General features: G+C 41.2%; 1 protein-coding gene across 1 annotated transcript; it reads right to left on the bottom strand.

Moving 5' to 3' along the window:
• Window positions 1–1301: 1301 nt before the first annotated feature.
• Window positions 1302–16604, bottom strand: LOC139758259 (glutamate receptor ionotropic, kainate glr-3-like). The gene is given in 12 exon segments (XM_071679470.1): window positions 1302–2053; window positions 3556–3730; window positions 4085–4263; window positions 5663–5893; window positions 8974–9158; window positions 10801–10992; window positions 10995–11041; window positions 11899–12064; window positions 13001–13123; window positions 13242–13438; window positions 15133–15318; window positions 16366–16604. Coding segments are annotated over 12 exon segments (2034 nt in total). The 3' UTR covers window positions 1302–1939.
• Window positions 16605–17856: the final 1252 nt, after the last annotated feature.

Here is a 17856-nt window from a genome sequence, read left to right as displayed (position 1 = left end):
GTCAGAGACATAAGCATGACCTGTGCTAAGTGTCCGCAAAAAAAAGAAAAAAAAAATCCATTCCCATACATTTTTCGAGGCGATATATAGCTAAGGTTTATTGTGGGGACAAGCATATGACGCTCTCAGGGTGAAATCCCCGTACATTTGGACTAATGTTTCTGACTGTGTGAGAGCCAGCAACCCTCCTCAGTGTGCCTCAGGCTATCTTTATGGTAGGATATTCTTTCTTTACTTCTTTTGGCTGCCACTTTATTTTAGGAATTCCTCTTCTGGGTGCTGTATTTCTTCAACCTGTGCTTCAAGATAGTCGGTTTTTACCTTTCCTACGAGGGGAAAGCCCGAATTCTCGTCTAGAAGCAAGATGTGGGTACAATGGGAAGTCAGAAAGCACTATCAGGTGGCTGCTTGCCAGTGCTCGTGGCCTCCCTAACAACGTCATCATCACAAAACCTATCATGGTCGCTTATGGAAGTTCTTTAGATCTACAAAGAACCTCCTAAGACGAAGATTATTGCAGGAAACAAGCATTTTCAGCCACCGAACTCGAAATATGCCACCCAAAACTTCTAGGGCACGTCTCTCAAAGACCTATTCAGCATGGTCTGCAAAAGGACCTTCACATTCCCTTCCGCAGGCCAACTGTCAGACCCCTGCTTACGAAGGAAATGAAACGAAAGTGACTTGCATTTACAAAGAAATACAAGGACTGGAGTAAGCAACAGCGAAGTATGGTGATATTTTCTGGTGAAAGTTCCTTCAAGTGTGTGCTACCGAGGCAGGGGAGGGTGAGGAAGTAGGATAGTGACATCTGGTATGAAACTCATTTCACAGTGGAAACAGTGAAACACCTAGATAGTGTAATGATCTGTGGCTGCTTTAGTGGTGCAATGGGTAGAGGAAGGTTGTGGTACTTACCTTACAACTATACAGTGAAACGACAGCAGTATATCAAGTTGCTCGAGGTCAGATGTGATTACGCTATGCAGAGATAGGTGATAAGTTGGCTATCAAAGAAAAATATTCAACTGCTGGACTGACCTGGGAACCCCTAATACCTTAACTCAATCGAGAGCTGCTGGAACCAGATGAAAGGCAAGATTGCTCGCCTCCTGCAACATCCTATTGGTGCTTCGCTTCATTTAGGAGATCGACATCCAAAACCTGGACGGAAATTGCTTCAGGAACCTTATCTATTCCATTCCCAGACGTCTGAAGACGGTAATCAAGACGAAAGGAGACATGAATAAGTTCTAACATATGTGACACTTTATTTTTTGTATGCTTTCGTCGTCCTGTGAAGGGGGGAAGGGAGGGCAAATTTTGGTAGTGGGCAAGGCTTGGTGAGGACAAAGTATTTTCATAAAAGATAAATTTAGTAAAGAAGGAATAGAGTCACTCTAATGCTGGAAAACACTACTGGTTATGTAAGTCTTAAATGGATGAAGTAAGCCAGAGAGAGAGAGAGAGAGAGAGAGAGAGAGAGAGAAGCCTGTTAGTTTCATTTGTGTATTAATAGTATCGTGTTCTAAGATGCATGAGCCCAAGCTCTGCTGACTTATGTCTTACTACTGAATGAAACTTAAGTCGGATGGCGTGTTATATTATTACTTTCCTCTGGACGGCGAAGTGGTCGACAACATTTGATTCCTATTCAGTCTGCAAGATTTCAGGATACATATAACTGATTGTTTGAAACGTTTTAAGGATCACATTAAAGTTACTCAGCTGGTTGAACCCAAGTCATTTTCATTTGGATCACATGTTATTTAGGAACGATATACCACAGTATCAATAGACGTATGAAGACATCATGGTCCGTTTTGGACGATTTTCTGCAATGTAATTTCAGGCGATCCGTCTGGCACAAAGCACTACGAAGTGATCGGTTAGTTTATCACAGAGGAATTATTTCGTTACAAAATCTGAGTGTAGAACATCAGTGGAGGAGGGACTCAGACAGGAATACGACGAAGGAGAGGACGAACCCCAGCAGCAGCAGATAGAAGGTCACTTGTAGGTGTCGGAGCCCCAGAACCACTTGGCCATCCTCCTCCTACACAGGTGGAGGTAAAGTCATTAGCTTCTGCTGATGTGAGTGGAAAAATGAAGTACTTAAAATGAAATCTAATACGACAGAGTAAATCAAGATATTTTCTTAGGATGATTAATTCCTTGTATATTGAAGACTTTGGTGGAGGTAAAGTCATTAGCTTCTGCTGATGTGAGTGGAAAAGAGAAGTACTTAAAATGAAATCTAATACGACAGAGTGAATCAGGATAAGATGAGGTTTTCTTGGGATGATTAAATCTTTGTATATCAAAGACCTTGTTGATATATAGGGAATAGAAAAGGAATACAAACTACAGACCACTGAGTCCTGTAGAGGGTGCTTGTGATGGTGGAGGAGGTCAGAAACTTTAGAATCAGTTTGGTAAGAGTTTAAAAAAAAATCAAACTAGTGATCTAAGAAGATGCACTCGTAAAAATTTCATTTTACTAAGTATGTAAAACACTGTCAATTGTAAACTTGAAGAGAAGTATTTGTTAAATGTTAATGTTTCATAATACTTTAGAGCTCATAAACTCTGTGGACATCCTTAGAAAACTTTTATACATTTTAACCTCTAAATTTAGCCTTCAAGTCTGAAGATATGTGATTCTCTCCTAATGTTATACATATGCATATTTTAAGAATCTGAAAAGAAAAAGATTCTTTATCCATTTCCTGGAATGATTGTGGGGATCTATCCATATACATATATACATATAAATATATATATATATATATATATATATATATATATATATATATATATATATATATATATATATATATATATATATATATATATATATATAAAGAGAGAGAGAGAGAGAGAGAGAGAGAGAGAGAGAGAGAGAGAGAGAGAGAGAGAGAGAGAGAGAGAGAGAGAGAGAGAGAGAGATGTGTGGTAATAAAAAGAGTGTAGTTGAGAAAGCAGAAGAAGGTGTGTTGAAATTGTTTGGACATATGGAGAGAATGAGTGAGGAAAAGTTGGCAATGAGGATATATGTGTCAGAGGTGGAGGAGGCAAGGAGAAGTGGGAGACCAAATTGGAGGTGGAAGGATGGAGTGAAAAAGATATTGAGTAATCATAACTTTAACATGCAAGGCGTGCACGGGATAAAGTGAAGTAGAACGATTTGGTATACTGGGGTCGAAATGCCGTCAATGAACCTAACAGGTTATATGAAGCGTCCGGAGTAAACCATGGAAAGGTCTGCGGGGCTTGGATGTGGATACACAGGATAGAGAACTGTGCTTATCGTGCATTATACGTTACAGACTGAAAATGGATGTGAGCGAATGTGGCCTTTCTTCTTCTGTTCCCGGCGCTACCTCGCTAACGCATTCAATGGCGATAAAGCATAAAAGGAAGAAAGAAAGAAAGAATATATATATATATATATATATATATATATATATATATATATATATATATATATATATATATATATATATATATATATGTAGATACATAGATCAGTATGTAATATAGATGTTACAATACCATATGAAGGAGTTTAGATTCGTTCTCCAGGGCTTCTGTAGTCTCCTTTTGTTTCCTGTCGCGGGTGTTTCTGACGTGGGTGGCGATGACGTCGTCCATCCAGAAGGTGATGAGGCCGGCCTCCAGCAGTTGTTGTATCGCCTGGTCCAGCCCCCGGCGGAAAGGGGCGCCCCTCCTATGGAAATTCCGGTAGCGTTATTTTTTTTCCCTGAACGTAATACGTAATCAAGTTGATAAGATTCTTATGTATACAAATGGATGATCTTCAGTCATATTCATCACGTGACAATCACTCATCCCATGGCAATTGGTGTTGGTTTGTTTACTAGTACTTGCTACAGCTTAGGACTTCCTTATTTACCATTTACTGTACTTATTTACTTGTAGAAATTTACTTATTACTTTATTCATTTATATGTAGAGTTCTTTTTTTTTTTGCAAGCACTGTGACCTTAAACTCATGTTGCCAGTAAGGGACTCATATTGCTTTCCCACAAGCAACACAGATGCACTATGGATTAAGGCCCACCTGCATGCCCAAGCATTGCCGGTAAAAAGTACATAATTCTTGTTGCTGATGTGGACGGGTGTGTAGCCGACGTCGTCAGTGTAACGTGCGGCAATAAACGTTTTGGAAATGTATTTGTTGTAGATGAAGGAGTAGCCACCCTGAAGAACCAGCCTCATCCCTTCTTCAATGCTGTTGGCCTAATACAAGTTATAGAAAATGAGTTGAAGCTTATCAGCAACTAGTTGTATGAAGCTGGTGAGAAAATGTGTAGAATGTGTAGATTTGTCACATGATAAAGTGGACTGGAATGCATTACAGAAAGTACGTAAACTAAGAGTCTCTTGTGTGGGAGGAAAGTCGGTCAGATCAACAATATTCTTCTACAGAAATAATAAAGTACGTGTGAATTTGAATGTTAGGTTGAATGAAATGTTTGAGATTGTACATGATCTAGCTTTGAGATTAGACCGGAAATCTGATAGACAGCATGGCTTTAGGTTTTTCTTCGTCAATGAAATATTCAGAGTTAAAACAGATCCATCTGTTAGAGTAGCACTCCATACAAGGATGAATCGCTTCTCTGTATAATCAGAGTAACTCTGCCTCTTACACTTTTTCTCCTATTCATCAACTATTTCCTTACTTTTACAAATAGCCAAATGCATTCATATGCTGACGACTTAACAGTGCATTCTTTCATATCCTTCAAATCTGTTCCTTCTTTCACTAGATCTGCGTTGCGCAGATCCAAGACCCAATCTCTACCCATCTCTCTCCGTCGAAAGCTCCTCACAACTTTCTCCTCTCATTCGACGGTTCTGTAATTCCACTTTTGAATGATTGAACATGCTTGGTATTACTGTAAGATCCACTCTATCATGGAAACCCCACATGAGGGGAATAGCTAAGTCTGCCTCTAAGAAACTGGGAATCGTGTTTAGATATCGAAATTTCTTTTCTTGTGAATAGCCGTTTCGTTTATACAAAGGACTGACTCGTCCTTGTATGGAATACTGCTCTCACATCTGATTTGGTTGCAGCTCTGCATCCATACTTGACGGAGTTCAGTCGAAAGCGGTCCGACTTATAAACTCTCCCAGATTAACCTCGAAACTTGACCCATTTGCCCTAAACCGCAATGTTGGTTCACTTCCCCTCTGCTAAAGGTATTGCTTTGGTTTTTGCTCATGAAAGCTGGCTGCTTGTGTGCCTCCATCCTTAGCTAGACCACGTACTACTCGGCAAACTACTGCGTCACATGATTACTGTGTGTCCACTAGCAACTCAAGGATAGGCCGTTTTGATAACTGTTTCTTTTCCTGCAACTCGAAGCCTTGGAACTCTCCACTGAAGCGCTTCAAACGTGTCCTAATCTTTTTTCCTGTGGAAATGTGTTGATGGTGTGCGTCTTGGTGATCGGTATGTCTTTGGAAAGATATGCAGCACTGACAGTTGATAGAGTTTTATGGTTAATAAATGACATATGGAAACTTTTTGGGGAATCTACACTAGTGACTGGAGGAATCTATATAATGGCAATGTACATCTTCATATATACAGAATGGAAATAAGACATTTTTAGCGCCTGCATCTCACCTGCATGCCTTTATACATCTTCTGTATGGCAGGGTTGGGACTCGTCTTGAGAAACGTGAGCAGGGCGCCTGTCATCCGTGGCGTGCCCCACCTCCAGCTCTCACGAGCCACCAGGTCCTCCACGCTGTTGATGAGTGGAGACTTACCTTGTACCACCAGATGGGAGATCAAGGATGATCTGTACGCGGTGGAGACCACTAGGCAGAACACCAGCCACCATCCTACCAATACCTGCATGTACGGTAGATATGGTCACTTACCCCCAACCCTCTACACACACACACACACACACACACCAATCTCCAACCTCCAGTCAACAACATCTGTAGGTTTAGTAAATTCCACTTTCCATAACCCTCAGGATCTTTGAGAGAGAGATCGATCTCATATACCACCCGCTGCTTCGTCAGCTTCCTTGTGTTTATTTACCGCAATCTGCCAACAACGGAAAGCCTTTTATGGTTCTCACCTTCGTTAAATTCACTGAAACTCTTAGTCTAGTCACCGACAACATGATTAACAACAAAGATGGCAGCACTAAGCCCTGGAAAAGTCTCATTCCATAAAGTGCAGCTTTTATCAGTGACTGATGTCAAGTGTACGCTTTCGATGGTCAGTCTCAATTTCCAGTTTTTGAGCAGTTGCGTCCAGCAGGGTACAAAGGTGGTCACTTGTACTTCCTTATTCATACCATGAATAGGCAGTCCTATCTATCCTCTCCGTTGTTCGTAGGCTCACCGAGGAAGGAGTCAGACACACGATGACAAACCCCCATACATAGTTGTCAACAGTCTATTCATTTTTATGGTAGGATAGAAACTTTATGGCTGTTGGATTAGTATATTTTCGGAAACATCTGTTGAGTAAACAGGTTGTGTCGACGATATGGGAGGTATGAAGAAGAATAATGTTGGTAATGAATGGTTCCGCTACCGAGCGATTCCATTTCACCGTTCAGGATGTGTTGGCCAGGAAGGGAGGGAGTGTTAGAGGTGAAGGAGGGTGTGGTGATCAGGGAGGAGGGAGTGATGGTGGTGAGGGAAGGAGCAGCTGTGGTGAAGGAGTGTGTGGAGGCTGGGACGAGAGGGCATGGTTGTGGTGAGAGAGGGAGTGGTTAGCATTCCTGAGGAGCGAGTCTGCCAGTTCATTTCCGATTCCCTAATGGACACACCGGCTAGATAGAAGCACTTCGATGATTGTGCCACTTGCATCAGCGCTGCGAATGGCTTCCCGGACTACATGGCTTTCTAGAATAACCTACAAACTTGAACATGGTCAATCACATCAACATTAATCATGCCAAAGTGGTCTTGCACCTCAGCCTTACTTCTAACAGTATTCCACTCCTGTTGTCTTATCATGCCCTAGCCTCAAGTTTCGCAGTTCCTCAAGCTTTTCTGATCATTTTCGATAACACGCTAAGCCGAAAGAAACACATTAACAGCATTTACAATCTCCTAACAATCACCTGTAAATCCCTCGTCCACCAAGACACTTTTACTCCCTGCACTTGAACTCAATAACATTTACATAATTTTCATTCTTCCCAGCTCCTTTGTGTCTCCTCAGCTTGAATGTGTTATACATCCACTGCACAACAGTGACTATTAGATAGGTGCACAATGAAAGGCATGCAAGACCACTTTAGGTAACTTGTAACGCCAACCAATAGGCTCTCAGCATACCCGCATACCCCTCAGACTCTCTACAACCATCAGTCGGACCTAAACCAACAGCTCAAGTGAGGCTACCGTAATGTCCTCTCCATTATCACCTCTTGCTACCTAAGGTCACATGCCTCCGGGTTGCAATCCAATACCACAATATTCAGGTATCCACAGGAGCTCTTACTGTGCGCTTGAAGAATCCCATCTCAACCATTGTGGACATCATCTTTAAACTCCAACTTTTGCATTTGCATAAAGACTCTACTTTCGAAGCCTCTTTGTGATCCCGACAGAAGAGTACAAAGAACAGAAGTTAGTGTAAACAGTAACAGACCACTGGGTCTTCTAGAAGCTGTTTGTGATAACGGAAGATGTTAGAAACTTACAGATAAGTGTGGTAAGAATAAGAAGGCATGCAAATGTTTCATAGAGAAAACCCCTCAAAAATGTTCATGTAACTGAGGCACAAATACTGTCAGTAGTGGACTTGAAGTGAAATATCTATCACGTCTATAGTAGTTTTTAACCACTCTAACCAGTAGATCATTCCATGTGTTAACAATTCTGTTGCAGAAAAAGTTCTTCGCCTCAATCAAAGTCATGAAATATCCATGGGTTTGATGTCCATTACTATAAGTGAAATCAGGCGAATCAAGCCTTCAGTAGTTGCTTAGATTGAAATTATCGAAATCTTTGATTGATTTTCAGTACCTGGATCAAAATAATTCTTACTATTTATATCAGTTCGGAAATCATCTTTGTAGCTCGACGCTGTACTCCCTCTGTTCTGTCTGTCTTTTACTCAAAATTGATAGAGACGCACCTCTTAGTTCTAGAACAAGGATGATTTTCCTAGAATTTTTCCTGGATTTTCCTTAGTCTTGTTAATGTCAGTTTGATGCTGCAGAAGCACCATTTCTGTTATGGGTTTATATCCAAAACCATTTTCGTCTGCGAATTTCGATATCTCAGAGCGTAATTTACTTTCAATGTCGTTAAGATATATATATATATATATATATATATATATATATATATATATATATATATATATATATATATATATATATATATATATATATATATATATATATATATATATATACGTATATATATATATATATATATATATATATATATATATATATATATATATATATATATATATATATATATATATATATATATATATATATATATATATATATAAGAAAACAAAACCGGTAACACCATTTGCCATCTAGAAAAATATGTCATAGAAAAATATGTTATCTAGAAAAATATGTCATAGCAAATGACTTAGTGGTTCAGGCAAGGGTATATGTATAGCTGATACAGTGTTACTGAGATAGCCTTTATGAGGGCCTCAGTTGCCCGTGCCGTCCCATCTAGCATTAAGAAACACTTTATCACTAAATGTGAAATGTTTAAATACGAGAGATATCAGCAGAAGACAGTTGACCCAACCGATGGGCCACATACATAGTGAGTGTATGTGGTCTTAAGATTATCTTTAACACCTGAAGATGTTAAAAGAGATTTTGGTTGTTGGATGTAGCTTCCGTTGATGGCCTTAACAACCCTGGCAGTTGATAGGCGTACAGCCCAAAGAACCAACCAGCCAACCAGATGCCCACGTCATACCTGTGCCGTTATGTTCTCGGGAGGGCGTGAGGGCGGGTCCTCCAGTATGACGCTCCAGCTGTAGAACAGTGAGGAACTGAGACTAAGACCACGGCCACCTGACGCCTTCGACCACGCCATCTGCAGCAGCCACAGCGTCACTCCCCAGGTTACGACGCTGATCAGCAACAGTAACCACAACTCCCCTACGTAAGTGATACGGATTTTAGAGATAAAAATGATACAGCTGTATCTCCAGCTAGCATCTGTTCTTGGTGTAGGCATTGAAAGCAAACTCGTACCTTATCATTACCAACATTAATACACCTGTGTTCATCTTCTTTTTTTTTTACTTTACTATACGTACAACACAGGCTTGGGTTTAAGACAATAGAAGTATGAGAATACAACTACTGGAAGCTACAGGTATGATCAAGTTTGATATACTCGATTACGATTGAAATTCGTGTTATGTTGTCATGGAATTTATCATCATGATATAGGCTTCCTGGTCCTCTCTTAGGACGCCCCAGCCATAGTCCTTATCCCTGAAACACCTTAGCTATGGTCTTGTCCAGGAGAAGACCCGTCTATGATCCTGTCCAGGGAAGACCCGTCTATGGTCCTATCCAGGGAAGACCCGTCTATGGTTCTGTCCAGGGAAGACCCGTCTATGGCACTGTCCATGGAAGACCCGTCTATGGTTCTGTTAATTTGGTGGTCATCTATCGTATCGTATACTTCATGGCTTTGCCAACATATCTGTTGATAACAAAGTATTTCTGCCTCTGATGAAAGCCCCTCGTCGCTCTTCTGGTTATCACTCAGGTGTCCCTACTACGCGCACAATGTACACAAAGGTCTTTGCAATAGTTTCTGAGAGCTGCAAATGATGTTCCCTATATCCGATTAGCTCTGCTACAGCAGATGAGTTCAGGCACAATGGAAAGAGAATTTAATACTATCTTATTTGAGCGCTATGAGCATGGAATCACTAATAACACTATGAACAAGGTGGCCGTGAAAGACACATCATCTCTGAACACATGAAGGGTAATTGGAATCTTTACATACAATAGTCCTCAGTGAAGCTCATGACACCAATTAGATATAAACAGACCAAGAACAGGTTATCTCAAATACTCATAATGTTCACCTTCGACTTTAAAGATCACTTAGAATACCATCACCTTAACAAATGATTCTCAGTATAGGTGTCGACGAAATGGCTCATATCTTTACCCTACTTGAAAAGAAAAGGACATAGACTGTAGAGAACACAGAGGAGGGCTTAAAGATGATCCTGGAATGAGATTCCAGGAGGCTTTGAGTCGTTTGATCGAAGTCTTGGACACAAAATCGTGAGCCAAAGTTTTACCTCGAATGAGGCGAAGTATTCTTTCTTCAACTGCATTATCAACATATGGAATGATATGGCAATTACCAGTTACAGTGGTTTAAAGCAGAAAGATAACTGCGTTAAGACTTTATGAATATATCGCTTCATCTCCATGAATAATATCACTTGTGCCTCCACAGTCATATAAACAATTTTCAGGCTCATTTCTTTGAATTGATTGTATGTCTTACTACATTTACCACACTAAACTGTGACGTTCTGATATATCCATAAATACAAACAACCTCAAAAGAACCCAGTGGTCTGTTGCTCTTTAAATTCCTGTGTATTCGTACATATCACATCTGATAAATAACCCTCTGTTATGTCACCATTATTCGAGAAACGGGATCAGAATATCATTCATATGTGTGTCTATTGGTGTCATATATCATTCATATGTGTGTCTATTGGTGTCATATATTCAAACAAATTACGAGTCGTCCTACCTTCAAACGGTCTGATTAGTGACAGGTACTCGGGCAGAAGTCGTGGTTTGGACGACAGGATGACGATAGACTCATCGATATAGACCCTGGCGTAGTCCAGCACAGGAGCTCTCTGAGGGGTTAACGTGGAGTCCATCGTAAAATCGACCAGTTGATTCTGGAGTTCTCCCACGATGCCCGTCCAAGTCCCATCTCATTTCGCACTCCCCACTGCCCGTCTAGAGGCTCCCTTATCGTATACCTGCTGAGGAAACCTTGGTGTCTTATACCTGAAATTTGGCGAGATATAGAAGCATTGCTTGCCGCACCATATGGAAATACTAACATGTTTCATCATACAATCGAGTGAGTAAAATTTACCTTGTCTATTGACATTGCTCTCCTTTTTTTCGGCGGTGCAGATAGTATCAGTAATCAAATATCTTCTATGACAGTGAGAAATGATACAACTATGAGAAATAGCATCCAGTAAATATGCAAGAAATGTTTTGTAGAAGACAGCACTGGGTTACGATGAACTTCAGCAAAGTCACTCTCCGAAATACAAATCCCGGTACTAAATTCTGGATTTAGCTGTCCCGGTACGTGATTGTTTTATAACGCTTAGATGAATACCAGTTGCACCTTGCAGTGTGCTGAGAGAAATCTATATCAATGGACAGCTTTGAGTCGTGCGTGCTGAAGATAACATGAAGTTCCATACATGAAGAGGCAGTGATAAACATCGAGACGCAGGGTGCTGAAGATACTGAAGAGGACCCACTACATAATGAAGCTATTCTATTTTCTTGCTGTTATATGAATGCTGAAGTAAGTAAGAGCGCTCAAAATCGTTCATGCTCCGACGCTGGGGGAGGAATGGGGTAATGCGTGAAATTTTCAGGATTAGAGAAAATCATAGAGGATGACAGGTGAGGTTTATGTGAATGAGATGCAGAAAAAGTGTATTGTGAAACGGATATATAAGAAGACGACCGTAACGGTGAGCTGGGTGCGGTCAAGGAAAACGACTATTGTAAACTACTTAAAGCTGCTAAGTCGACCACGGAACATCACACTTGAGGTTGATAACCTGTAGCGAAACGACAACGATCTTACGTGAAGTTGAGGCGGAGCGCGACGGTGTTGACCATGCGCGTGATCAGGGAGTCCCGAGGATACACGACTGAGCCTGGCTCATCGCTGGCGCGCTCGTACGTGAAGTAAGGGAAGTACCTCTTATCCACTATCTTGAACTCATGCCCCATGAAGTTCGCGCCGTGTTCTGATGTTCAGACAATAGGAGAGAAAAATGACTGAAGGTTACTTGTAACATTACTGAACTAAAATCTAGATCTCTTACTTCTTTGACAAGTGGCGTCCTCTTGTATGGTATGGACTCCTGAAGGGATGTTTACTTTGTGATCCTCGACACTTGGTGTAGCGCGGGGGCTGCTCAATGTGTCTTACTCAGCCAAATTATGCGGCACTCCTGATACCAGAGCTGAGAGACTATGACTACTATCATTAAGGACGCTAATGCTCCCATTGTTCCTGGGCCAATGTGTGATGTAGGAACATTGGATGCTGAATTAAGGAGCGAGCATTATGACTACCAAGCGACACGACACATCAGAAGGATTCCTCCAAAACCCAGGAATTAGCTAGGGAAATTAACATGAAACCTTCATCTTACGTGAATATGTTTTCTGGATGTTGTTCATAACCATTGTGGAACATGGAAGGACTCAGAGCAGTCAGCTGCTTTATGTCGCAGTTATACACATATGAAGTTATATACATGTTTATATATATATATATATATATATATATATATATATATATATATATATATATATATATATATATATATATATATATATATATATATATATATATATATATATATTTATATACATACGAACAAAGTGCATATGAACGCGCACCTTCATAGAACATGCGAACCTCCAACAGCCAGAATCGAGCCCGGGACCCGTGTGCAACAGGCGGGAGCGCTACCCACGGGTCCTGGGTTCGATCCTGGCTGTTGGATGTTTGTATGTTTTATATATATACACGAACCTTGTTCATATGGATCCTCAGTACTGGGGATGATGTGATTCGGCGTGCTGTTGAAGTATATATTCCCGTACCTAACTCTTGACCTACTGAGGGGCCGAAGGAAGAGACAGGTATTGTGGTGTTCTACCTTCTAACTTACCGGTAAAGACCAGCAGACCCGTGGGTACGCTGAGGTTCAGTTTCCATCGTGACAACAGCTGGATGTCCGCCTCACCATCGTTGCAGTACAGACACCGCCGGTACATCCTGACTTCCTCACTCCCTACCGATGTACAATACAGCAGATGAAAACTGCTTTTCCTTATCAAAGACTAAGGTATTTACGTTCTCAAGAATCTTTAAAATATCAGCAAAAAAGCTGTGTGACGGAGGAACATTACCTTCTTCAGAGCTCTCCCTTCGTAGCCCGGTGACTTGTGGGGGTTCGCGTAGGGTGTGGCTGTGCAGAGCGAGGTATAGGACATGGATGGTATTCCGAAGAGTAAAGTGATGGAGCACGTCCTCCACTCCTTCACTCTCACCAATCACCACCACCCGTGTCTCCGGCCGCAGCCACACACTAGACCAGTCCAGAATCCTGTGCGAAAAACTCTGTATAGCTGAGTCTTCTCTCTAAGCCATATTGATTTTGTGGATGATATCATCTTTTAACAAACTATTTTTGACGGCTATTTCATTTGTGTGTGTGTGTGTGTGTGCGTGTGTGTGTGTGTATGCTGACTGCTTCACTAAGAGCATACTTGAGTACGTAATGCGTATTGGTGCAAGAAAAAAGAATCATCTCTTCATTAAGAAAACTTGGAGGTGTTTGCACATATTGACTCGAGTTCATATGATTTCAATCTCAGAATAGGATATGCTGTAGAAAAGATAATGGATATCATTAATAATAGCTTTTGCACTCTGGAACCTTTTGTGCTGGAAACTCCTGCAGTTTTGAAGGTGCGCTTACGAAGAGAAGTAGCTTATCTTGGTCTTATCTGGGGGATTTGAGTCCAGTGTTTATTCGTGTGCGCCAGTGATTTCTGAGACAAGGTCTTTTAACATGTGTGAATCTCAAAGGCGTCTCGAGGCCGGCTTTCATCTTCTCTCTCTCTCTCTCTCTCTCTCTCTCTCTCTCTCTCTCTCTCTCTCTCTCTCTCTCTCTCTCTCTCTCTCTCTCTCTCTCTCTCTCTCTCTCTCTCCCTCAGAAGACTGCTGATTTCGTCCTGATTACGATATTCTGGGAGATGGTTTGGCTGTTTAGTTCATGGTGTTGGATATTGTACTTGCACAGTCTGTGTACTCGTCTTACACTGGTGTTTTGTTACGTGTTTGATGGATTTCTGATGAATCCTTTACGCTCAGGTAATTACATTTTAGGTCAGTGACTTTGTAGTAGATAAATGTTATCCATTCCTTTAATCCTGGACGCATCACTTCAAGATTGTGTGAAAACTATCAAGGAAACAAAAATGCCTGGAATTATTTCCTGGTTGTGCTGTACCACTTACAAAAGGACGCTAATTTGGTTATCGAGCAAAACTATTTTCTAGAAGAGCATTCAGCCTGTTAATGATCAAGTTATAGAGTTCGTTGTGTAGGAAACTACATTATTATCTTTCTCTCTCATGTGGTGGAGTGGTTGCCTTGGCGATTGACTCTGGTGTAGGGTGAAGATTCCATGAGGAATTCTAGGCAATCTCTTCTTGGCTTTCCCATGACTCTGATGACTCCTCTTGTGGCGAGGCTGCTGCACAAGATAATTTTTGGTTTAGTCTCTATAAACCACGAGGTGTAGGAGTATGGCACTTGTCTGCCTTCCTATAATGATGCTGACACTTTGGGTGGATCAGAAGGTGTTCCTCTAACTTCCCCATTTTCGTTTTTGCTGGTACTACATATCACGATTAATTACAAAATATGATTAATGGTTCATGGCTTCAGAAATTAGATCTAAAAAGTTGTTAGTTAAAAGAAGGCTACTGCTCTTTCTACGTGCCATTTATCACAAGTCTGTAGTTCTGTTATTTAGGTGGCGACCGCTCGCTGTGCCAGCCAGTGTAGGATGCAAAACTGTGCATTGCATTTAGCCTTTCTTGTAAACCAGAAAGTTCACCTCACATGACAAGCCAGACGTACCATCAGGTAACTTATTTACGAAAAGATGTAAATGGTTTACCTTTCCACACACACAGCATAGGGAATTGTGTTCACTTAAGAATGTAATGATACTTGGTCTTAAGGCACATATGTGTGCTTGGCAGAGGTGATTAGCACTCTACAACTTACCTGACATGAGGGTGAGCATCTCTACTGGTGTCGTCCAGAATGAGGGCATGACAAGTGGGCGTCCCATCACCCCACAGCCCCTTGAGGAGCTGGTCCCTGCTTGGTTCATGCTGGGTTGTCTTATTATGGTGGAAGAGTAACCCCGTCTCCACTACCACCTGTGTATACACCCAGGCCGCCAGATGCCTTAAAGATAAAACAAAAATGAATGACGTTTCCATTAGATTTCCCCAGCACTTACCCATGAAAATGACAGACTTATGAACTACGACTAAGAAAATGCTATTGTAATGGATCTAAGTGGCAGCTCTTCTTGATACTGAGTTAGTGATTTGAACAAGCAACACATCGCCAGGCTTCCATGTGAAGTGGTAGGTATGTGTACCAGAGTGGATCGTTTTCATGTGAAGTGGTAGGTATGTGTACTAGAGTGGATCGTTTTCATGTGAAGTGGTAGGTATGTGTACTAGAGTGGATCGTTTTCATGTGAAGTGGTAGGTATGTGTACTAGAGTGGATCGTTTTCATGTGAAGTGGTAGGTATGTGTACTGGAGTGGATCGTTTTTACACTTAATATTCATAGGTGGGAAGTGCGGAAAAGTTGTGGATTCATGAGAAGAAATTCTGCGAAGAAAAAAAATGTGTGTTCTCTGCGCCAAACTTCATATGGATGATATACTGTATGGATTTCATCATTCAGGGATTAGATAAGTTGTTGATTCATTTCATCTTAAACTTTTCACAATTTTGAGATTATGCAAACCATCATTAGTGAAGCACTTTTGGCTGAAAAATATTTCAATTGGATTTTTATCGGGTTTTTCTTTCAAATAGGTGATATTTCTAGCAAAAGTGATATATCTTTTTAGTTTCTTTGTGAAGCTGAAGGAATTATTTCAACACTTCCAGATTTCAGAAATCCTTTGTTTAAGTGTATTTCTATAAATCAACCTTACCCGACTTAAAAATAAACATATTTTCAGACTTAGATTTTTTTGTCTATAAATTTGCTATTTTCAATACCTAATCTTCAATTTTTGAGCCCATCGGGGGGATGCTAAAGATGTTGGCACAGAGAAGCCGAATTATTTATCTCATGGATCCACAACTTTTCCTCACTATTCTCATATAAATATAAAAAAAAGTGTAAAAAGTGTGTCCACCTTACATAGCATAGAGGCATACTACATTGGAGGACGGAAGCCCTCAGATGGCATGGCTATAGAACCTCACCTAATGGCGTGGGAAAACATGGGTGAGTGTTGTGTGGTCGAGGCCAACACCAGGTGACACCCAGCCAGGTACTGCTCCAACACCCCGCTCACCATCGCGCCTACCTGGCGACTCACCTCTTCTCTACGTTCAATTATTCCCGCCCTCATCTCCCTCAGGAGGTTCTTTATCTCCACTGTCTTGACACAGGCGCCCGTAAGGAGGAGCCCCAGTAAGAAATAGAGCGACGACGAATTCATTGCTCTGGAAAGAGATCGCCAAGAAACAGCTAGTGGTTATATGTGTAGTCCAGTGTAAAATTCGGTATCATCTTAACAGTGTGTTTAGCAAGAGAATGGACGTGAGCGAATGCGACCTTACTTTGTCTGTCCCTGGTGATAAACGGCGGTAAACGGCGGACAAATATCAAATATAGTCTGTTTCCTCGCGCTACCACGCTGACGCGGGAGACGGCAATTAAGTATGTTATAATAGGGGATAGGGGAGAAAAAACACTTCCCAAGTATTCCTCACGTGTCGTAGAAGGCGACTAAAGGGGACGGGAGCGGGGAGCTAGAAACCCTCCCCTCCTTGTATTTTAACTTTCTAAAAGGGGAAACAGAAGAAGGAGTCATACGGGTAGTGCTCATCCTCCTCGAAGGCTCAGATTGGTGTGTCTAAATGTGTGTGGATGTAACCAAGATGAGAAAAAAAGGAGAGATTAGTAGTATGTTTGAGGAAAGGAACCTGGATGTTTTGGCTCTGAGTGAAACGAAGTTCAAGGGTAAAGGGGAAAAGTGGTTTGGGAATGTCTTAGGAGTAAAGTCAGGGGATAGTGAGAGGACAAGAGCAAGGGAAGGAGTAGCACTACCCCTGAAACAGGAGTGGTGGGAGTATATGACAGAGTGTAAGAAAGTATACTCTAGATTGATATGGGTAAAACTGAAAGTTGATGGAGAGAGATGCGTGATTATTGGTGCATATGCACCTGGGCATGAGAAGAAAGATCATAAGAGGCAAGTGTTTTGGGAGCAGCTGAGTGACTGTGTTAGTAGTTTTGATGCACAAGACCGGGTTATAGTGACGGGTGATTTGAATGCAAAGGTGAGTAATGTGGCAGTTGAGAGAATAATTGGTGTACATATGGTGTTCAGTGTTGTAAATGAAAATGGTGAAGAGCTTGTAGATTTATGTGCTGAAAAAGGACTGGATATTGGAAATACCTGGATCAAAAAGAGAGATATACATAAGTATAAATATGTAAGTAGGAGAGATGGCCAGAGAGCGTTATTGGATTACGTGTTAATTGACAGGCGTGCGAAAGAGAGACTTTTGGATGTTAATGTGCTGAGAGGGGCAACTGGAGGGATGTCTGATCATTATCTTGTGGAGGCGAAGGTGAAGATTTGTAGAGGTTTTCAGAAAAGAAGAGAGAATGTTGGGGTGAAGAGAGTGGTGAGAGTAAGTGAGCTTGGGAGGGAAGCTTGTGTGAGGAAGTACCAGGAGAGACTG

The sequence above is a fragment of the Panulirus ornatus genome, chromosome 30 (assembly GCF_036320965.1).
Source record: "Panulirus ornatus isolate Po-2019 chromosome 30, ASM3632096v1, whole genome shotgun sequence".
NCBI lineage: Eukaryota > Metazoa > Arthropoda > Malacostraca > Decapoda > Palinuridae > Panulirus > Panulirus ornatus.
The sequence above is the reverse complement of the archived record's forward strand: the minus strand, read 5'-3'. Positions and strand labels throughout refer to the sequence as shown.